At 51.6% G+C, this 18326-nt stretch overlaps 1 protein-coding gene across 6 annotated transcripts in view; it reads left to right on the top strand.

Moving 5' to 3' along the window:
- The window catches only part of BCORL1 (BCL6 corepressor like 1), a 35235-nt gene that overhangs the window by 11068 nt on the left and 5841 nt on the right, over window positions 1-18326 (top strand). For all 6 annotated transcript variants that reach the window (XR_012675656.1, XR_012675655.1, XR_012675654.1 and 3 more), the window contains exons 4-13: window positions 219-2795; window positions 3103-3268; window positions 3515-3595; window positions 3754-4176; window positions 9990-10219; window positions 10332-10538; window positions 10625-10791; window positions 10970-11115; window positions 12038-12115; window positions 16822-16975. Coding sequence is in view for 1 of the 6 variants with exons in the window: in XM_075162626.1 (XP_075018727.1) it covers window positions 219-2795; window positions 3103-3268; window positions 3515-3595; window positions 3754-4176; window positions 9990-10219; window positions 10332-10538; window positions 10625-10791; window positions 10970-11115; window positions 12038-12115; window positions 16822-16975 (4229 nt within the window). In the remaining 5 variants the exon portion in view is untranslated. The remainder of the gene's footprint in view (window positions 1-218; window positions 2796-3102; window positions 3269-3514; window positions 3596-3753; window positions 4177-9989; window positions 10220-10331; window positions 10539-10624; window positions 10792-10969; window positions 11116-12037; window positions 12116-16821; window positions 16976-18326) is intronic.

Below are 18326 nucleotides of genomic sequence, written 5' to 3'. Positions count from 1 at the left end.
AGGCCAAGCAAAAGCATCTACCCTAATGGGTCCCGCGGGCTCTTTCTCGAGAGGGGTACATCGAGGTGCAGTAAGGGCAAAGTAACGCTCTAGTTCGGCAAGAGCTGTTTCCCAGTTCTGCCTCAGTGTCCTGGGGGGGGGTAGAGAGAAGGTCCTGCCTGCTTTGCTAGGAGCCACTTGCACAGCTCTCAGGAACACCTTCTCCCTTCTTGTTGCAGGTGGAGCTCACAGCAGTCAGCGGTGGTGGCAGCAGTGCCCAGGGGCTGGATGCTGATGGCAAGGTGGAGGAAAAGCTTGGGCCCAAACTGGAGGAGCAGCCACCTGATCCCAACCCAAACCCGGAGTGTGCGGGAAAGACTGTGAAAGATGATGCCCTGGGCCCTCTGGCAAGCCAGGGGGATGGCAGAGGGCAGGAGTCCACAATCCCCAGAGCTGTCGAGCAGGAGAGCAGTGGTGCTGATGCTGCCGGGACACCTGCAGATCCTCACAGCGACAAGCAGGCTGATGCTTCTCCAGCCTGCTCCGTGGCTCCAGAGAGTGAGCCTGTTGGGAAGGAGCAAACCACCCCAAGCACTGGAGCACAAGGGCCAGGCGTGCTGGCAGAAGGGACATTGTCTGTGGTTGTCTCCAGCTGCAACACCTCCGCCTCCACTCCCGCTACTTTTACTTTGAACAGAGTGTGCTTTCCCGCATCTCAGGCCCCTGCTATGCAAAAAATGCCCCTGTCCTTTCAGGCTGGGGCAGTTCTGAGCCCGAACCAGTCGCTGGTGTACATCCCACCACCCAGCTGCGGGCAGCCGCTCAGCGTGGCTACACTTCCAGCCACCTTGGGGGTCTCCTCCACGCTCACCCTCCCCGTCCTGCCTTCCTACCTACACGAGCGTTGCCTGCCGGGCATTATCGCTTCCCCAGAGTTGCGCTCCTACCCCTACACCTTCTCCGTCACCAGACCCTTGGCTTCAGACGCCAAAGTGGTGTCTGTGGAGGTGAATCAGCTTAGCTGCCCTTCGCCCTCGGGCGGCAATGGTGCCCAGGCTGCTGCCGAGGGTGCTCCCCCGTCCACTGCTGGCCCTTCCCTCTCATCCAGCCAGCCTCCGCTGGCAGCATCGTGTGGGAGCGCTGCTCCCTCTTCCGGCACCGGTGCGCACGCCAGAGCCCCGGCAGCTCCCGAGCCGCACGCACCGGGGGCGGCCACCTCACTCTCTCCTCTGAAGTCCCCTCCACAGCTAGAGCGTGAGATGGTCTCCTCTCCAGAGTGCAGCGAGATGCCTCTCGATCTCTCCTCCAAGTCCAATCGTCAGAAACTGCCTCCACCCAGTCAACGCAAAACACCTCCTATGCCCATCCTCACACCCGTGCACACCAGCGGCAAAGCACTTCTCACCACGGTCCTGTCCAAGTCCCAGCGCGCGGCTCAGACTACGGGCAGCAGCGTCACCTCATGTCTCGGCACCACCCCTCCCTTAGTCATCTTCCCCGAGTTCCTGCGCAATGGCGAGCAGGGCTCCTGGGTGAAGAACACCACGCTCATCAGCACCATTCCAGGCACCTACGTCGGCGTCGCCAACCCGGTGCCTGCCTCACTGCTGCTCAGCAAGGACCCCGGTGTGAGCTTCAGCAGGGACCCGCGCCACCTTCCCAAGCAGGAGCCTATTTCTATCATCGATCAGGGGGAGCCTCGCAGTGCTGGGGTTCCCTGTGGGAAGAAAGCCAATCAGGTCAGCACAGAAGGACAGCAGGACCCTGCCAGGAGACTTCTTCATGGTAGAGTTGCTCCAGGAGCTCCTTTGTGTCAGTCCAAGGACATCTCCACCTGGAATCCCGGCCAGGGAAGTGTGTACCCGCGATGCCCTATGAATGGAAAACCTTCCAATCCTCAGCTTCTGCCTCTTGGCTGGTCTCCTTATCATCAAACCCCCCTGCTTTCAATTGGCATCTCCACAGCAGGGCAGCTGCCCCCAAACCAGAATAGCTCCTGCAAGCCAGCTGGTGCAGGTGAGCTCCCGGCATTCCCGAGCGTGCAGCCCACAGAGTCCAGCACAGCTGCCCAGAGCCTGCCGGAGGGGCTGCCCAGGCTCCCGCCTCAGGAACGGGAAGCTGCAGCCAAGAGCAAGAGCTGCCGGGCCTTGCCCAAGCTCTACGAAGAGCCGGCCAATCCAGTCCCGCTGGATGCAGGTCCATCTCTTCAGACCAGTGCTTTGGACGTGAAAGGGGGGAAGGGGAAGCTGGACAACCCTCAGAAGAGTCAAGAGTGTGATCAACCAGAGGCTGACTCCAGTAAGGAGGGCAATGTACAGACTGAGGCTCCCCAGGGGAGCTGTGGCCTCAAACAGTTGGATGCAAAGCCTAAAAACCAAGTGTTAGCGGCATATTTGTCGCATGATGTGCCCGCAGCTGGGCAGCAGAGCCTGCGAATGATTTCAGATGTGCCCAGTGTGCCCACGGAGAGTCAACACAAGGAGCTGGGCTGCGAAGGCTCCCAGGAGCCTCCAGCTGCAGAGCCCCTCCAGTGCGTGCGTCAGGTGGATCTGTGCAGGGTCAAGAAGGAGCGAGTGGAGTGTGACATGTCATTTACTTCTGTGACTTGCCTGCGAGCTGGGACTGCTCCCCAGGCCTTTGCCGACGTCAAGCTCAAAGGAGCAGGCCAAATCAAGCAAGAGGGCAGTGTGCGCTGCAAGTCCAAACGGCAGCATGACGGGGACGCCAGGCAGGCCCACAAGAGACTGAAGTGCCAAGCCCAGGATGGAGAGGAGTCCCCAAGCAAATCGGGGAGCCGGAGTGTGCATGGCCGGAAGGTGGGTGGGACGGGCTGGGACTATTGGGTTATGGCAACGGAGTGAGGTTGGGGGTGAGGAGGGAGCTGTCACAGGAGGGGGCAGCTGAGTGCACAGGGCTTTCCGCCCGTGCTCTTCTGCATTACCTGGCAGTGGATTAATGTACCCACGTCTGCAGGTTATCTAGAGCAAAAATGGATCTGGGGTGTCAAAAACGCTGGAGGGCACCAACATGATGAGTGGGGGACAGCGTTTTGTCCCTTGTCCTTTGCTTCTCCAGCTCAGTCAGTTGGCAGCTGAAATTTCAGTCTGTGTTCTCCATTCACAGTGGCGAAAACACCATGACAATCCGCATGAACTCAGCAAGCGAGAAGGCCGAACCGGCCTGGGACCAGTGAAGGATCACAACAGCCTCAGGGTAAAGCGTAAGCGCAGGAGGCCAGCGAAGACGGAGTTCCCATCTCCGGCGCACCGCGGCGACAGCCACGAGGAAGGTACTCTTGTGAATGGCAATGTGTTCTTGCGGGGTCAGGCTGCAGCGGTTCCTGTCACCCTGATGCCTGTGGGGCCAAACCGCCCCCCCCCCCGAAGCTGAATGGCCTCTGGAGCTAGTGGCTTCCCGTAGCGGGTTGGGATCTGAAACAGGACTGCAGCATGATGCTGGACTGCCCTTCCCAGGCCAGCAGATGTGCGTGCACAGATCTGTGGCATGTTTTCTCAAGGCTCAGTTTTCCCCACAGGTTACCTTGAGAAGAAGCCCAAGAACAACTTTCGGGATTTCATTCCGGTGGTGCTGAGCAGCCGGACGCGCAGTCAGTCGGGTGAGTTGGTGCCAAGGGACCCAGGAGGGACTCCTGGGTGGACTATGAGCGTTTCCCTGTTTAGCTGGCCTTGTGCCTGTCTTCTGTCCTGCCTTGCAGGGTTTTTCTTGTAGATACTCTTGGCTTTTTTGGCAGCTAGAAATCCTGCTTTCTTGCAGGAAGCATCGCTGGCTCTTCTGCTGGTGTGACGGGAGATTGTGATGTGACTGGTCAGGAGATTGTACCATTGCTGGAGGAGGATCAGGAAGAAGAGGAGGAGGAAGAGGAGGAGGAGACATCCTTGAAACGTCGCAAGCTGCGAAAATCCCACAGGACATCACGCTATCACAGTCGCAGGGCCAGGGACAGGTCTCTGTCCGAGAGGAGCAGCTGTTACACGAGGAGGACCCGGGAGCTGTCCTGGAGAGCGGAATCACCCAGGCAGCTGTGGGAGCCCAATGAGGAGGAGGAAGATGACAGCCACATCAAAAGGAAGAAAAGGAGACGACAGAAAAGTCGGAAATACCAGACAGGGGAATATTTGACTGAGCGAGAGGAGGAGCGAGGGGGCTACCCCCACCGGAGGCGAAAATCCAAAGCAGGTACAATCTGGGAAGGGGTTTCTGGTACCAGGCTGGGGATCAACATGGGGTTTTTTTGTTTTGTTGATTCTTTTGTTGTGTGTGAAATTTTTGGAGAGTTTTTCTTTTTTGTTTTTTTTTGTAATGATGAAACTCCGTCATTATTAATGGCTTGATGTCCACAGCATGGGCCGCTTCAGTTGATCAGCTCTTCTTTCAAAAATATTTACAGTAAATTTCAGAGTAGGAAACAGCAGCTTATGTAGCTAATTAGATACTGATTTTACCCTCAGATTAAGACAGAGGGCGTGGGAAAACGAGAATCGGACGAGATAGCACAGTGAAATATTTCTGGACAAGCATGGGCCCCTGGGAGTAGTGTTCGGCATTCCTGGCTAAAGTAGGGGGACATGGAGCCATCACAATTCAACTTTGTGAATTCTTTATGCTTTATTTTGCTTTATTAAGGCAACTTGCAAGCTTGCACCAGGGAGCACAAGGGCGAGAGGATTAACAAAGCTAGAGTGTCTGCAAGCGACAGAGAAATCCCCCTCTGTGGTTCGTATTTGCAGCTTTGCTAGGAGGAGAACGCTGTGCCACCTGCCTGTGTCCTGCTCACTGCTCTACCTCTGCTCTTGCATTTTCTCCCATAACTGCCCAGACCACGTGGTCAAAACTAAATCTGTGATCGACGTTTTCCTGAGGTTTAGCAGTCTCTGCGGTCCCTTCCCTCTGCCCGTGCAGGGGCAGTTTGAGGCTGTTGGAAGTAAGGCTGGGATTCATCCAGCAGCGCACCGATGTCTCAGTGTGTGTGCTGGCAGCTGGCTGGTAGCGCGTAGCTTTGTCCGAGTGTCCCGCAGGTAACTTCGGTCAGGGTTGCAGAAGAGCACGTCTGAGCCACAGTGTTGGCGGAAGCACTTCTGCCAGCCCTCTATAAGCTCGGGCCTTTCTCTTGGAGGTGATGTAGTGGGTACGGACCTGTTGCCTTCTGCCACATTGGTGCTCAGATCGACAGTCCTCAGGAGAGGATGAGGTGCTGCTGAGGCCCTGTGAGAAGTAGTAGGGATGGCTGCTATCCTCCCACCAGCTGATCTCCCAAGCTACGCTTCTGCTCTGGCACAGTTTTACGCTATTGCTGCAGTGTCTGGGTGCCTCTGTCAGACCAGGAGTAAAGTTTCTGATGGGCTTCCTGGCATCTGCGCAGTTCAAGGGCGCGCTCAGACTGTCTCCCGCTGACACCTGTTCCAAACAGAGCCTGAGAAGGAGGTTTGGCTGCAGCAGCGTTCGGGAGGGTTTTCTCCAGGAGCTTTACTACACATCTTAAGGGTGTCTGTCTTCTGTCCAGAAGGCAGTTTCCCTCAGGGACTGCTTGCTCGGCCCTCAGATATGTGAGCTTCTGTATTTTGGATTCAGAATTTGCTGCCTAGAGCCGTTGCCTGTCTCCTCCACAGCCCACGGTGCTGTTCATTGCAGGGAAGGTGTTCCCTCACACGGACATGCGTCCTGCCAAGTGAGGTGTATTTAGCACTACAGTGATGGGCTGCTTTAAAAGCTTTGCTCTAAAACACAGAGCCCCTGCACATTGCCAGAAGGAATGGGATATCAGGGAAGGAGCATCTCAAGTCCTTGCATACTGCCCTGTGTTAGTTGTGAAAGTATCACAATGCTGTAAAAAAAGACACGAACTGTGTTACAGACAGCCCAGCAGAAATCTCCATCCAGTGGTTGCTTCCAAAACAGCAAGCAGGCTAGTGGTAGCTGTGTGCTGCCTTCTTGATAAGTATCATCGCTAAAACTTTGCTTGCTTACAGCCTGAGAGTTGTGCGTGAGCTTAAAAACAAATACTATGTTCTGTGTGGTGGGTAGTCAGAGCTGCTGCCCCAGACCATGTCTCATGGGTGCGTTCCACTTTGTTCAGAGCAAGGAGATGTCTCCTGTTCCTTGCCTAAGTACATCCAGCATGCTGCATTGTACCAGGGTCTGCCTAGCCCGCAGTTTTCTCCTGACTGTGGCAAGCGCAGAGGCTATGCAGGGCCAGCCGCCTGGGCTTCCACAGCATCCAGAACAGCTGAACTAGGGCTGTCTGTACCCAGGTCTTCTACAGCTTGTTTATGGGTCTGTTGTCCACGAATTTGCCTAAATCTTTTCTGGTCCTGCTGATAACGTCTGCCTCCACCACCTCCGGTGGCAGCGAAGCCCTGAAGTTCCCTCCGTGCTGTGAAAAGTCCTTTCTTCTGTCTGTTTTTTAACTGATCTCTTACTCCTTTCATCGAGTGCCCATAAGTCTTGTGCTGCAGCATCGGCTGAACAAGATTCCTCCACTCAGCTGATCCACCCTTTTATGATTTTTGCAAATTTTGGTCACATCCTTCTCCGCTTTCTCCTCTCCAGACTGAGCAGTCCCAGCCTCTCTTACAGGGCAGCTTCTCCACCCCTCAGTTGTTTTGGTTGCCTTTCTCCACTTCCACTCCATTCTTCCTGAGACGTGGAGACCAGAACAGCACAACGGTTCTTGAGGCATGCTTGCTTCGAGATTTTATTTGTGGTTCTACCTTGGTATCTTGGCCAAATCCATCTTTCTGTGCAAGATCTGTGGCCCATGTTCCTAGCAATAGCAAGACATAAGTGGAAGTTATGTGTGGTGCTTGACGTGGAGAATCTAGAATCTCAGCGTAACGCGGAAGCTGAAGATGCTGCTTCTGGAGATCTAAAAAACCTGCCTTGGTACTGGAAGCAGCAGTGTCTGTAACAGAGATGAAGTTTTGATCCCTTGAACTAACCCACTGGGGCATCTCCTAGGTCTTTACCTAGAAATGAAGCAAAGTCTTTGTTCCCAAACAAAGTGCCCAAAGCTGTGGAGAGAGCCAGGCTTGAGAGACTCAGAATCTGCAGAGATGTGGAGAGATGCCTCCTCTGTCCTTTGGTCTGCACAGGGCTCTTCCTTTGTAACCTATTTTATTCCAGCACTGATCATCTGTGCAGAGGGAGGTGTACGGCATGATACAAGTCCAGGCGGTTATTCGTTCACAGGGCTTTACTTTCTCATTCCATACTCTTTTTTTCCTGTTGCTGTCATGCCCTTGCTACGGGATGTTGCTGTTGCAGGGAAGCAGCGTGCCTGTCCTCGTGTGATGTGCAGGGCTCCGTAATGAGCAACCCTGCAGCTCTGTATAATGCAAGGAAGAAAAGACTGGCTTTCCCTTGAAGCATCCTGGTACTTCCTACCTGCATGCATATTAATTGAAACTTTAATGTGCTACTTAACTTAAGGGGAAGATGTGAGAGGGCAAGGCAGGGTCGTGTTTTTTAGGCAGCAAAACAATGACAGCTTAAAGGGGATACCTCCTGCATTTTCTGTCTCTCTAAGGGGCATCCCACGTGAGTCCTGCTCAGTCTTACAGGTAGGGGAGCGCACCATATGGCAGCATGGAGTTACCAAACTACTGGGAAGCGTGCTGACAAGCTGGACTGTTTCATACTGGGTTCCCTGTCAGGCCTAAGGAAAAGCCTTAGTCAGTTGTGTGCAAGCCCCAGCTCTCAGTAGGCTTGGCCTTTTCAGACCAGGATGGCTGTCTGTCGTTGGGTGTCTTGTGTCATAGAATCATAGAATCGTTTTGATTGGAAAAGACCTTTAAGATCATCAAGTCCAACCGTTAACCTAGCACTGCCAAGTCCACCACTAAACCATGTCCCTAAGCACCACATCTACACATCTTTTAAATACCTCCAGGGATGGTGACCCAACCACTTCCCTGGGCAGCCTGTCCCAGTGCGTGACAACCCTTTTGGTGAAGAAATTTTTCCTAATATCCAATCTAAACCTCCCCTGGCGCAACTTGAGGCTGTTTCCTCTTGTCCTATCGCTTGTTACATGGGAGAAGAGACCAACACCCACCTTGCTACAACCTCCTTCCAGGTAGTTGTAGAGCGCGATAAGGTCTCCCCTCAGCCTCCTTTTCTGCAGACTAAACAACCCCAGTTCCCTCAGCCGCTCCTCATCAGACTTGTTCTCTAGACCCTTCACCAGCTTCGTTGCCCTTCTTTGGACATATTCCAGCACCTCAATGTCTTTCTTGTACTGAGGGACCCAAAACTGAACACAGTGTTCGAGTGTGTATACTCACCAGTGCTGAGTACAGGGGCACGATCACCTCCCTGCTCCTGCTGGCCACACTATTTCTGATACAGGCCAGGATGCCGTTGGCCTTCTTGGCCACCTGGGCACACTGCCGGCTCATGTTCAGCCGCTGTTGACCAGCACCCCCAGGTCCTTTTCCTCCGGGCAGCTTTCCAGCCACTCTTCCCCAAGCCTGTAGCGTTGCCTGGGGTTGTTGTGGCCGAAGTGCAGGACCCGGCACTTGGCCTTGTTGAACCTCATACAGTGGCCTCAGCCCATCGATCCAGCCTGTCCAGGTCCCTCTGCCGAGCCTTCCTACCCTCCAGCAGATCAACACTCCCGCCCAGCTTGGTTTTGTCTGCAAACTTACTGAGGGAGCACTCGATCCCCTCGCCCAGATCGTTGATAAAGATATTAACTGGCCCTGGGGAACACCGCTCGTGACCGGCTGCCAGCTGGATTTAACTCCATTCACCACAACTCTTTGGGCCCGGCCATCCAGCCAGTTTTTTACCCAGCAAAGAATATGCCCGTCCAAGCCATGAGCAGCCAGTTTCTCCAGGAAAATGCTGCGGGAAACGGTGTCAAAGGCTTTACTACAGTCTAGGTAGACAACATCCATAGCCTTTCCCTCATCCACTAAGTGGGTCACCTTGCCATGGAAGGAGATCAGGTTAGTCAAGCAGGACCTGTCTTTCATAAACCCATGCTGACTGGGCCTGATCACCTGGTTGTCCTGCACGTGCTGCATGATGGCACTCAGGACGATCTGCTCCATAACCTTCCCCGGCAGTGAGGTCAGGCTGACAGGCCTGTGGTTCCCCAGATCCTCCTTCTGGCCCTTCTTGTAGATGGGCCTCACATTTGCTAACCTCCAGTCAACTGGGACCTCCCCGGTTAGCCAGGACTGCTGGTAAAGGATTGAAAGTGGCTTGGTGAGCACTCCCGCCAGCTCCCTCAGTACCCTTGGGTGAATCCCATCCAGCCCCATAGACTTGTGTGTGTCTAAGTGGTGTAGCAGGTCACTAACCATTTCCCCTTGGGTTATGGGGGCTTCATTCTGCTCCCCATCCCTGTCTTCCAGCTCAGTAGGCTGGGTACCCCGAGAACAACTGGTCTTACTATTAAAGACTGAGGCAAAGAAGATATTAAGTACCTCAGCCTTTTCCTTGGCCTTTGTCACTGTGTTTCCCCCCACATCCAGTAAAGGATGGAGATTCTCCTTAGCCCCCCTTTTGTTGCTAATGTATTTATAGAAACATTTTTTATTGTCTTTTATGGCAGTAGCCAGATTAAGTTCTAGTTGGGCTTTGGCCCTTCTAATTTTCTGCCTGCATAACCTCACAACATCTTTGTAGTCCTCCTGAGTTGCCTGCCCCTTCTTCCAACTCTCCTTTTTTTTCCTGAGTTCCAGCCAAGCTCTCTGTTTAGCCCCATATGTTTTTCAGCATATGGGGACGGCCTGCTCCTGCGCCTTGAAGAATGTCCAGCCTTCCTGGACTCCTTTGCCCTTTGTCCTTGCTGAGTCCATCCCTGATGGGGAGAATCTGCAGATTCACTCTGCTTCCACTTACTGCAGTGCCTCCGCCTTGGGTCTGGATTTCTGGATGAGCAGCCATCAAAGACAGGCAGTTTGTTTTGCCTGGTGGCAGAGATATGGGTTGCTGGCCTTTGTTGCTGTACCTACAGAAGCTCCTCATTCCTGTTTCTCCTTTAGATTTTAGGTACCGGAAGCCGAAGGAATCTGTGCAGGGTAAAGGGACAGAGCTACGACTGAGGAGCAGGCTTTCCCCATCCCCCCGAAAATCTCAAGGACGCCCAGACTTTCGGAATGGCTTCTTCCTGGAGCACTCCGACAGCTCTCCTGTCCAAGAAGAGCTAGAGAAACCGTCGGGAAAACGCAAATGTAAAACCAAACACCTGGCAGGGATCTGTGATGAGGGAAAGGTATGGCTTGGGCTGATGAGGGGAACACGCGTGGGGAGAAGAGGGAGAAGGGGACTCCTGTCAGTAAGCCATGGCCACATGTGCCAAGGAGTTGTATTCCTTTCTTTTCCAGGGGAAAGGCTGTTGCAACCAGCCCAAAATGCGCCCTCTGAAGAAGCCCCAGGACTTGTGGACACTTTGTAAGTCCCGTCGGGTCAGTCCAGGGAGTTCCCCTGAACTGCCTATGGCCCAGAACATTCCTCCTGGAGCTCGGCGGCTGATTGTGAACAAAAATGCAGGGGAGACCCTTCTGCAGCGAGCAGCTCGCCTGGGCTACAAAGTGAGTTTTGGTGCCTTTTGCTGCTTTGTCCCCTGTGCTGCCTCTGGGTTTGTGTGTAACCAGGCCTGCAATGATCTTTCCTGTAGGACGTAGTGCTCTATTGCCTGCAGAAAAAGAGCAGCGATGTGAACCATCGTGACAACGCTGGCTACACAGCTCTACACGAAGCCTGTGCACGAGGCTGGATCGACATCCTCCACATTCTGCTGGAGCACGGCGCCAACGTGAACTGCAGCGCGCAGGATGGCACAAGGCAAGCCAGTGATAGGGGAACGTCTGGGGAAGCACTGAGAAATGGGGGGGCAGGGAGCAGGGCGTTTTTCAGAATGAGCTGTCGGTCATCACTAGATTTGTCTTAACCCAAAACAGAGCATTTGCTTTGCAAACTCTTCCAGTCTCGTCTTTTTCTGCCAATGCTTCTGTCCTTGCAGGCCTGTCCACGATGCAGTAGCAAATGACAACCTGGAAACCATGTGGCTTCTACTCTCCTATGGTGCTGATCCCACTCTGGCCACTTACTCTGGGCAGACAGCTGTGAAGCTTGCCACCAGTGAAGTCATGAAGCGCTTCCTCTGTGGTAGGTGCCACGCCTGGGAGTGGCAGTGCTTCCATCCTTCCTGTCTGGCAGCATATGGCACCAAATCTGGGTGTCAGAGGGTTTAGAAGTGCTTGAGCAGCAGGTGACTGAATAATTTTAGCTCTGTCCTGTCATGCGTGTGTGTTTTTATCACCCAATCTTTAATTATAGAATTGTATACTGTTTTCCAAATAAGATACATGTCACTTTTCAGTCTTCAATGTGCAAGGAGATGGCGATGCTGTGGTCACGCAACTAAAGACAGTGCTGTGCATGAGGCTTGGAGACACTGTTCCACAGTTCCTGGTTCTACTGCATAACCTAAGTGAACGTATTTTTGCTGCCAAATAATGATGCCTTCTACTCGAAAACAGCTCTGCCGAAACGCTGCCTACCTGCTGTTCTTAGAAAGGACCATTTTGGATCCCTATGGCCAAGAGTGAAGCCCACTTTCTGCGCTGTTTGTGTAGAAGCAAGATGAGTGTTGTGGCTTCTACACAACAGCAAGGAAGAGACAGCGAGAGTAGCGGTGGTTCCTAGATAGATACAAGGCAGAAAATCTCCAGTGTTGAAAAAATCTTGTTTGCCAGCTGTCTGTCTGTGCTCCTCCAGGCTTAACTGTACATGCAGGTGTTGGAGATGTAATTTTGAACTTAAGACAACCCTAAGAACCTTTCTTTCCAACCCACTTAGTGTTGTCAGTTGTTTTCCCTTTTCAGCTTCTACTTCATGTTCTCAGGCCCAGGGTCAAGTCCTTTCCTGAGTGAGGGTACCTTCTTGCAGCTTTTGCCATAATGCCTAACTGCAAAGTGGGGAAAAGCAGCGAAGGTGAAGTGGCTCACTAAGGATCAAGGGATATGCATGCCAGGATCATGCTTTGACCAGCAGGTAAGCATTAACCCTCTCAATGTTTTCTCTTTAGATTACCTTTCGGATCTCCAGGGGCGCACTGATGGAGATCCTCGAACAGCATGGGACTTCTACAGCAGCTCTGTACTGGGTGAGTTCAGTCTATGCCATTTCATTTACAGCAGCACAGCAGAGAGAGGTAGTGCTAGGTAACGACACATCATTCACTCAGGTCTGTCCGCGTCCCTCCCAACTCACGTCTTAGGTAAAGATCTTGCCGTAGCGTTACATGCTGGGAGTTGCTCCTGAAAGGGACTTTTTCTTTGAGAAGCTGCTCATGTGGATCCCTCCAAGTAGGCTGAATCCCAGGTGCAAGACTAGACTCCAGGTGCTGCTGTGATTCCTGAGGGTCTTTGGGTATCGATCCCGAAGCGTGTTATTCTGGTAGCAGTTCTTGTTACTCCCCTGCTAACCACTCATCAAGATAAAACCAAGGAAGGCAGAGGACATACTTATTCCTTCAAGGTGTTGAAGTCTTGAACTTCCAGGTTCCCAGAGCTGCCGATCCCTCTCCTCTGCTTTGGAGGGGAGGCATTCGTCCAGGGGAGGCCCTCTTCTTACGATGCCAGGCATTTCCCAGTCAAGGCATGACTTGTACCTTTTACTGTCACTTCCCGAAAATTGTGGTTACCAGCTTAGTTTTCTTGAAATGATACAGGCACGAGGTCCACAAATTGTTCACTGTGTTGCTCCAGTTCCCCCAGGGTCCATGAATGAAGATGTTCTGGACCTAGCTGTGGGCCTGTGGCAGACTGCAGAGTCGCTCCCAACCACTTCTGAGACAGTAGATCATCACTCTCAAGCCCGCCATAAAGACTTGGGTTATTTACGCTGGCAAGCTAAAAGGCTGTTGATTTTACTTGCTCCCCTCTGTCATTTCCGACATCCTTCTAGAAATGAAAAAAATCAGATACATATGGAAGGATGCTCTTGGTAGAGGACTTATCCTTGGAGGACCCTGATGTCTCTTCATTTCAGAACAGGAGAAATTCTGTACTCCTAAGAACGCTTTGTTCGTAGGCTTTTGCACCTCAGGCATGCCAAGGAAACCGTTCGAACCACAGCCTCCTTCCTCTGAATTTCTTATTCTTGAAGCTATCACAGTCCTTTAAGAAGAAGCCTCTCTATCACAAGAAAAATAGCTATTTTTTGGCTGTAATATTTTTAAAGTAAAGATATTACCCCTTTTGATTTATCACTGATTCTCACTTGGATTTCTCTGATAAACAAGGAAGGAAAATTGTGTATGGTTTTGTGGGTAGGAGAGTTTGGCTCTCTTTGGTTATTACAGCATGCTGAGTTCTTGGTTACCTAGAGAGCTTATGTGCTTGAGTTCTGGTATCTGCTTATGTCCTGTTCATCAGTGTCCTTTCCTCTTGAAGATCCTGGCATGGGCTTGTAGACTGCCAATTCTCATACTCTCTGGGAGATCCACTGCTACGTGCAAGTAATTTAGAAATGTGCCATCTTGTTTTTCATACACGCTAATGCCTGAAATGAAACAGGTGGATCTTGGAAAAGCGAGCTGATTGTGTTTCGTTCAAATTAGCTGCTTGTGTCAGTTCTTTCATTTCCATATCCTTTGGCTTGTCTTGAAAAATCTTGTCTTGCATCATGTCTTCCCACATTTCTGTCCTCCACCCCTCTAGGCAAAAAGAAGGGGATTATTTTTTTCAGTAAGCAAACCATCTCTGACTCTTTTGGTGTTTCTTGGAGGGATGGAGGCGTATTGGGATGCCATCAGTGATGGCAGTTCACTGCTCACAAGGGTCTTGCTTAGACACTTAGCTAATACATGGAAAATCTCCACACGGAGTGCTGGGGACTGTGCTTCTTCCCCTTCCCCTGGATCTTAGTCAAGCTTTTCAGAGTATTTCTTCATTTGAGGGTGGAAAAAGACTACCTCCTCTGTTAAATATGTCCTACTTCTTCCAGTGGGAACTTCACACTAAATCCTGGCCACTGTGAATGGGTCTCTGTCATTCACATGGTGCCATCTGTCAGGTTTTGTCTTCCTTCTCTCCTGTGCTACCTGAAGTTGGTTAATAAGCCAGACAAATCCCACACTGATCTGCCTGTACCCTTCCCTAGAAACGTCATTTCATCCTTGCTGCAGTGGAAAGATCCTTCCAGCACTGGTTGGGCTGATGCTTGCATCTCAGGTGCTTCAGACTTTAACAAGTATCTCTGCACAGCACTTGGGAGAACATAGGTTCCTCCCAGCCATGAGAGTGATGATCCCTGGAGAAATGTCAGCTACACAAAATGTTCTGAAACCCCGTGGCTTTGGTGTTGCCTGTGGGATATTTCTGTCTCTGGCTCGGAGGGAGGACAGCAGAGATCCCAAGCTGAAGCACCATCACGCTGCTGTCAGAGGGTCAGTCACACTGCCCCTTCTTTCACCACTCTGCAGGGAGCATTCCCTGTGCTGCCCTTGACGCTGCCTTTGGGAGGCTGCGTGGCAACTTGCAGCAAGGAACTGACCCAGCTTGGAAGTAATCCTTTATTCTGCCAGGTCTGTTCTCAGGGGGCACAGAAAGGGACCTTCCTTTTCATCCACACCTAGATCAGCTTACAGCAGGAGTGAAATGGCAGTGTTAGACCATTGTCACATGTGCTTTGCCAGGCACTACTGCAGGACACTGCGTGAGTTGGCAAGGAAGAGAAAGATGCCCAAACCTGAGACAAGGGGCTGGTTTCCTTGCAGTGGTGTTTACTGAGTGTTTTGAAATGGGCCCTTTTGGCTCAGTTACCTTCAGCAGTCGCCTTGGGTCACCAAGAGCAGATACTCCCCAGGGCACAGAAGTACCTGGTTCTGCGCTGGAGTAACTGAGCTGCTCCCAGCTGTCACAGGCAGCAAACCAGCTCAGCAGAAAACAGTTCTCCTCCTTCAGTGGTTCAGACCTGCAAAGTTTCCCTTTCCATCAGATCCACCAGCTGAAGCACAAAATATCGCATGTCCCTTGGAGTGGAGGAGGAATCCCAGGCCCCTGCTTGATCTGTTTCTATTCTTTGAGGCAGGAATGTTGTCCACATTTTCCTTTAGCTCTGCAAATCTCTGGGGGCCAAAAGATAATGAGAGAAACCAGGGTGTGGGATCTCTGAGGTCTGAGTATGGTAAAGTCATCAGCGTCTTGCACTTCAAGCTACTAGTTCCAGATACAAAGTCCCACTCCAGGGTTTTGTTCTACACCTGGGACTAGCATTGTTGCGCCTGATTGTCTCCCTGTTACTCTGCGGTGGTACAGGATGTTCCTGTTCTTGTCGCAGCCTTCACTCGGGCTAACAGGCAGGACTTAGTGAGAAGAGTTTTCACGATAGACATTGGAGCATATTGTTGCCACATTAAATGCATTTAATTCTTTTTTCCTCAGTTGCTCAAGAAATTTGAGGGTATTCAGTGATGGCATCTGAGCTTTTCCTCGCAGTGATATCAGACCAATATTCATGTCGCTTATTTTTGTCCTATTCTACAATAAGTTTGGAAAATTTAAGCACCCTGTTTTTCTGTTTCTTAGGGATTTTTTTCTTCTCCCTTGGCAGGACTAAGAAATGATTTCCTTTTTTTCCTGAGACCCTGTTTGAGCCCATGTCTCCTGTCATCTGCTGTTGTTTCTCTATTAAAATAACATTCTTGCTGGGTGCTGCATTTATTCGTAGAGCAGTATGGTGCGTGGAGCTTTCTCATGCAGCACACCGTAAGATTTTTTTTGCAGCCTTTTCTCTCATGCGTGGTGTTGAACTTTTGCGTGATTGGTTTATTTGCTCACCAGCACATTTGGTCTGACTTCGCTCTGTAGAATCTAAACTCTATTTTCTGGAAGTTTTTTGGAGTTATCCTATATTATCTCAGCAGGACAAAAACACACTGCGAACCTAAGACTATTCGTACCTCTTAATAATAAACCCCAGGCAGCAAGCTATTTTTCTACAGATGCTTTTCAGATTGGTGAATAGTAAATTTAACTGTCTTTAAATGGTTTATTGATCAAATGTGCTATTCTCCATCTTCTATGGAAGCAAATCCTGCTGGAGCTCAGATACCTCCTGGAACAGCCAGCTTTAAGCCAGAAATCTGTGAGGCTGATTCTCTGAAGTCACGCTTATTGTTGTTTGGTTGTATTAGTCTCTAGATCTACTGCACAGTTTGGTGACACGGCCTTGCAGTCCTTATTTAGAGACAGTTGCTGGCACGCACCTCTAGATAACCTGCTGACAGTTGTTGAGAGGGGGATCTGGGTGGAGAAGTACTCAACGAGCAGAGCGCAGTGCCTTCCTTCATAGGACCTGTGCAGACAGAGCATCTTGTGCATCCACCTCCTTCCTCTCTGGCGCAGGTTCTTCCAGGCTGAGGACAGCTGTGCTGGCAAAGGAGAGGGGGTTGAGGCCATTTCAGGGAGAGTCTGGGGGTCAGCGTGTGGTTGACCCAAGACTGCCAGTTGAAGTGACTCATTTTGCAAGCAGGCAGTGCCTCATCTCATGTGCAGAATCAGTGCAAATGTGAAGGTTGCTGCTATGATATAAGATGTTCTTTCTACCTAACTCGGTCACCGAGTGGAGTCTTGCTGTGCGGAGCAGCCAGCACTCACTCAGAGTTTCTCTGAGACGAGGGGCTGGAAGGAGAGCCGGAGGAGCCCCTGGGACTTGGCTCTTACAGTTGCTGTGACGTTGTGGGAGGGTGCACGCGAGACTGCAGTGGTAGCTGGTCCAGCTGGGCAGAGCTGTTCCCCAGGGAGTGATGAGCACTGGCTGGTGTGAAACTGTGAGAAATGCCAACGTCTGCTTTGCTTGTTGCAGAGGGGAAAGATAGCATTGGATGCGATCTTCTGCTCAACCCTCCGGGAAGTTCAGACCAGGAGGAAGAGGAGCAAGAAGCAGACAACTTCATGTTTGAGTTCTCAGACAAGCCACTGCTTCCCAGCTATAACCTCCAAGTGTCAGTCTCTCGGGGGTGAGTATCTTTTTCTGGAGCAGAGAGCATTTGGGTGACATTAATGCTGGGGTGGAGAGGGAGCTCACAGAGCCCCTGAGCTTGTGAGGATAGCAGCGGTACGAGAAAGCCTTAGGCTGTCCTCCAGGTGAGGGATAACATGAGATGTTCATATATGGAAAATTCATGCCTGCCTGAGAAATTTTGAGAGCCCAAGCTGACTGCGTGCTAAGGAGAAAGGCCGTATAGAGTTGCACTTGTGACCTGTAGATCTCAAAGCACTCCTCCAAAGGAGGAGGTACCTTTATCCCTGTTCTGCAGGTAGAGACACAGAGGAATGGAGCTATTGCAGCTTTCTCAGGAGGAGCAAATTGCTGCTGCTGAGGCAGTAACGTGCCTCTTGTGGCACACTCCCCATCATACGCTATCTCATAATGAAGCATTGCATAGACTCTTTTTTAAAAAATGTGAGGTTAGAAACCACACTTTGTAGGCCCAAGTCAGAGAAGCAAGTGGAAGATGTAGGGTAAGGTGGAATTTGTCTGATTCTCAGAGGTCCATGTCTGAGGTGGTCACCTTGGTCTCTTGTTGCAGTCAGCAAAGACTTGACAGCAGGATTTATCCAAACGAGGGCAGGAGTGAACGTCAGGCTGAGATGAACCGCTGGGTGCAACTGATCAGCCCTCCAGCGAGTGTGGAGGAACCTGGGGGGGACACTCACTTAGATGGGCACTCCTGCGGTGTAGACATGCTTAGAGAAGTCCCAGCCTGGGATTTGTTGGCTGAGCACAAAGCCGTGAAGTCCTTCAGTCCTTGTTTCCTTGGTCTTGTCCCCCGGAGTTAATGAAAAGAGGAGAAAGCCTGAGGGACTATAGGTGAGGGAGACCTATATATGGGGGAACCAAGCAAGGAAAGACACTGTTTTAAAACAAAACCGAGAAGCAGCATAGATAAAGCCAAAAAGATAGTTGTTTTTGTCGGCTGTCTGGTGCCTGCTGTTCCGTACCATGGGTGGTCACAGCCCCGGCATCCCGTTCACAGACAGCAGCACGTCAGTCATTTCAGCTCCTTGAGGTTAAGAGCAGCTTGTGTATCTTAGGTGGCTATTTTCCCTCAAGTTAGGATTAGAGATACTGGGTTGAAGGCAGGGCCTTGCAGGAACACCGTCAGTGTCTGGAGGCGTGCAGCTCTCAGGGTCCCGCTCCTCGTGCTCCTGCAGAGCTCTGGCCGTGTGACGGCTGGGGAAGCACCGCGGCGTCGCGTGGGACAGACCCGTCCGTCCTCAGTGAGCAGGAGGGGGTGATCGGGGGTCTCCCCGTGCAATGCTGCTGCGTGGCCAGACGCGTTCTGCTGCCGTGTGGTGTCCCTGTGC

Source organism: Calonectris borealis, chromosome 13 (genome assembly GCF_964195595.1).
Source record: "Calonectris borealis chromosome 13, bCalBor7.hap1.2, whole genome shotgun sequence".
NCBI classification, from domain to species: Eukaryota; Metazoa; Chordata; class Aves; order Procellariiformes; family Procellariidae; genus Calonectris; species Calonectris borealis.
The sequence above is the reverse complement of the archived record's forward strand: the minus strand, read 5'-3'. Positions and strand labels throughout refer to the sequence as shown.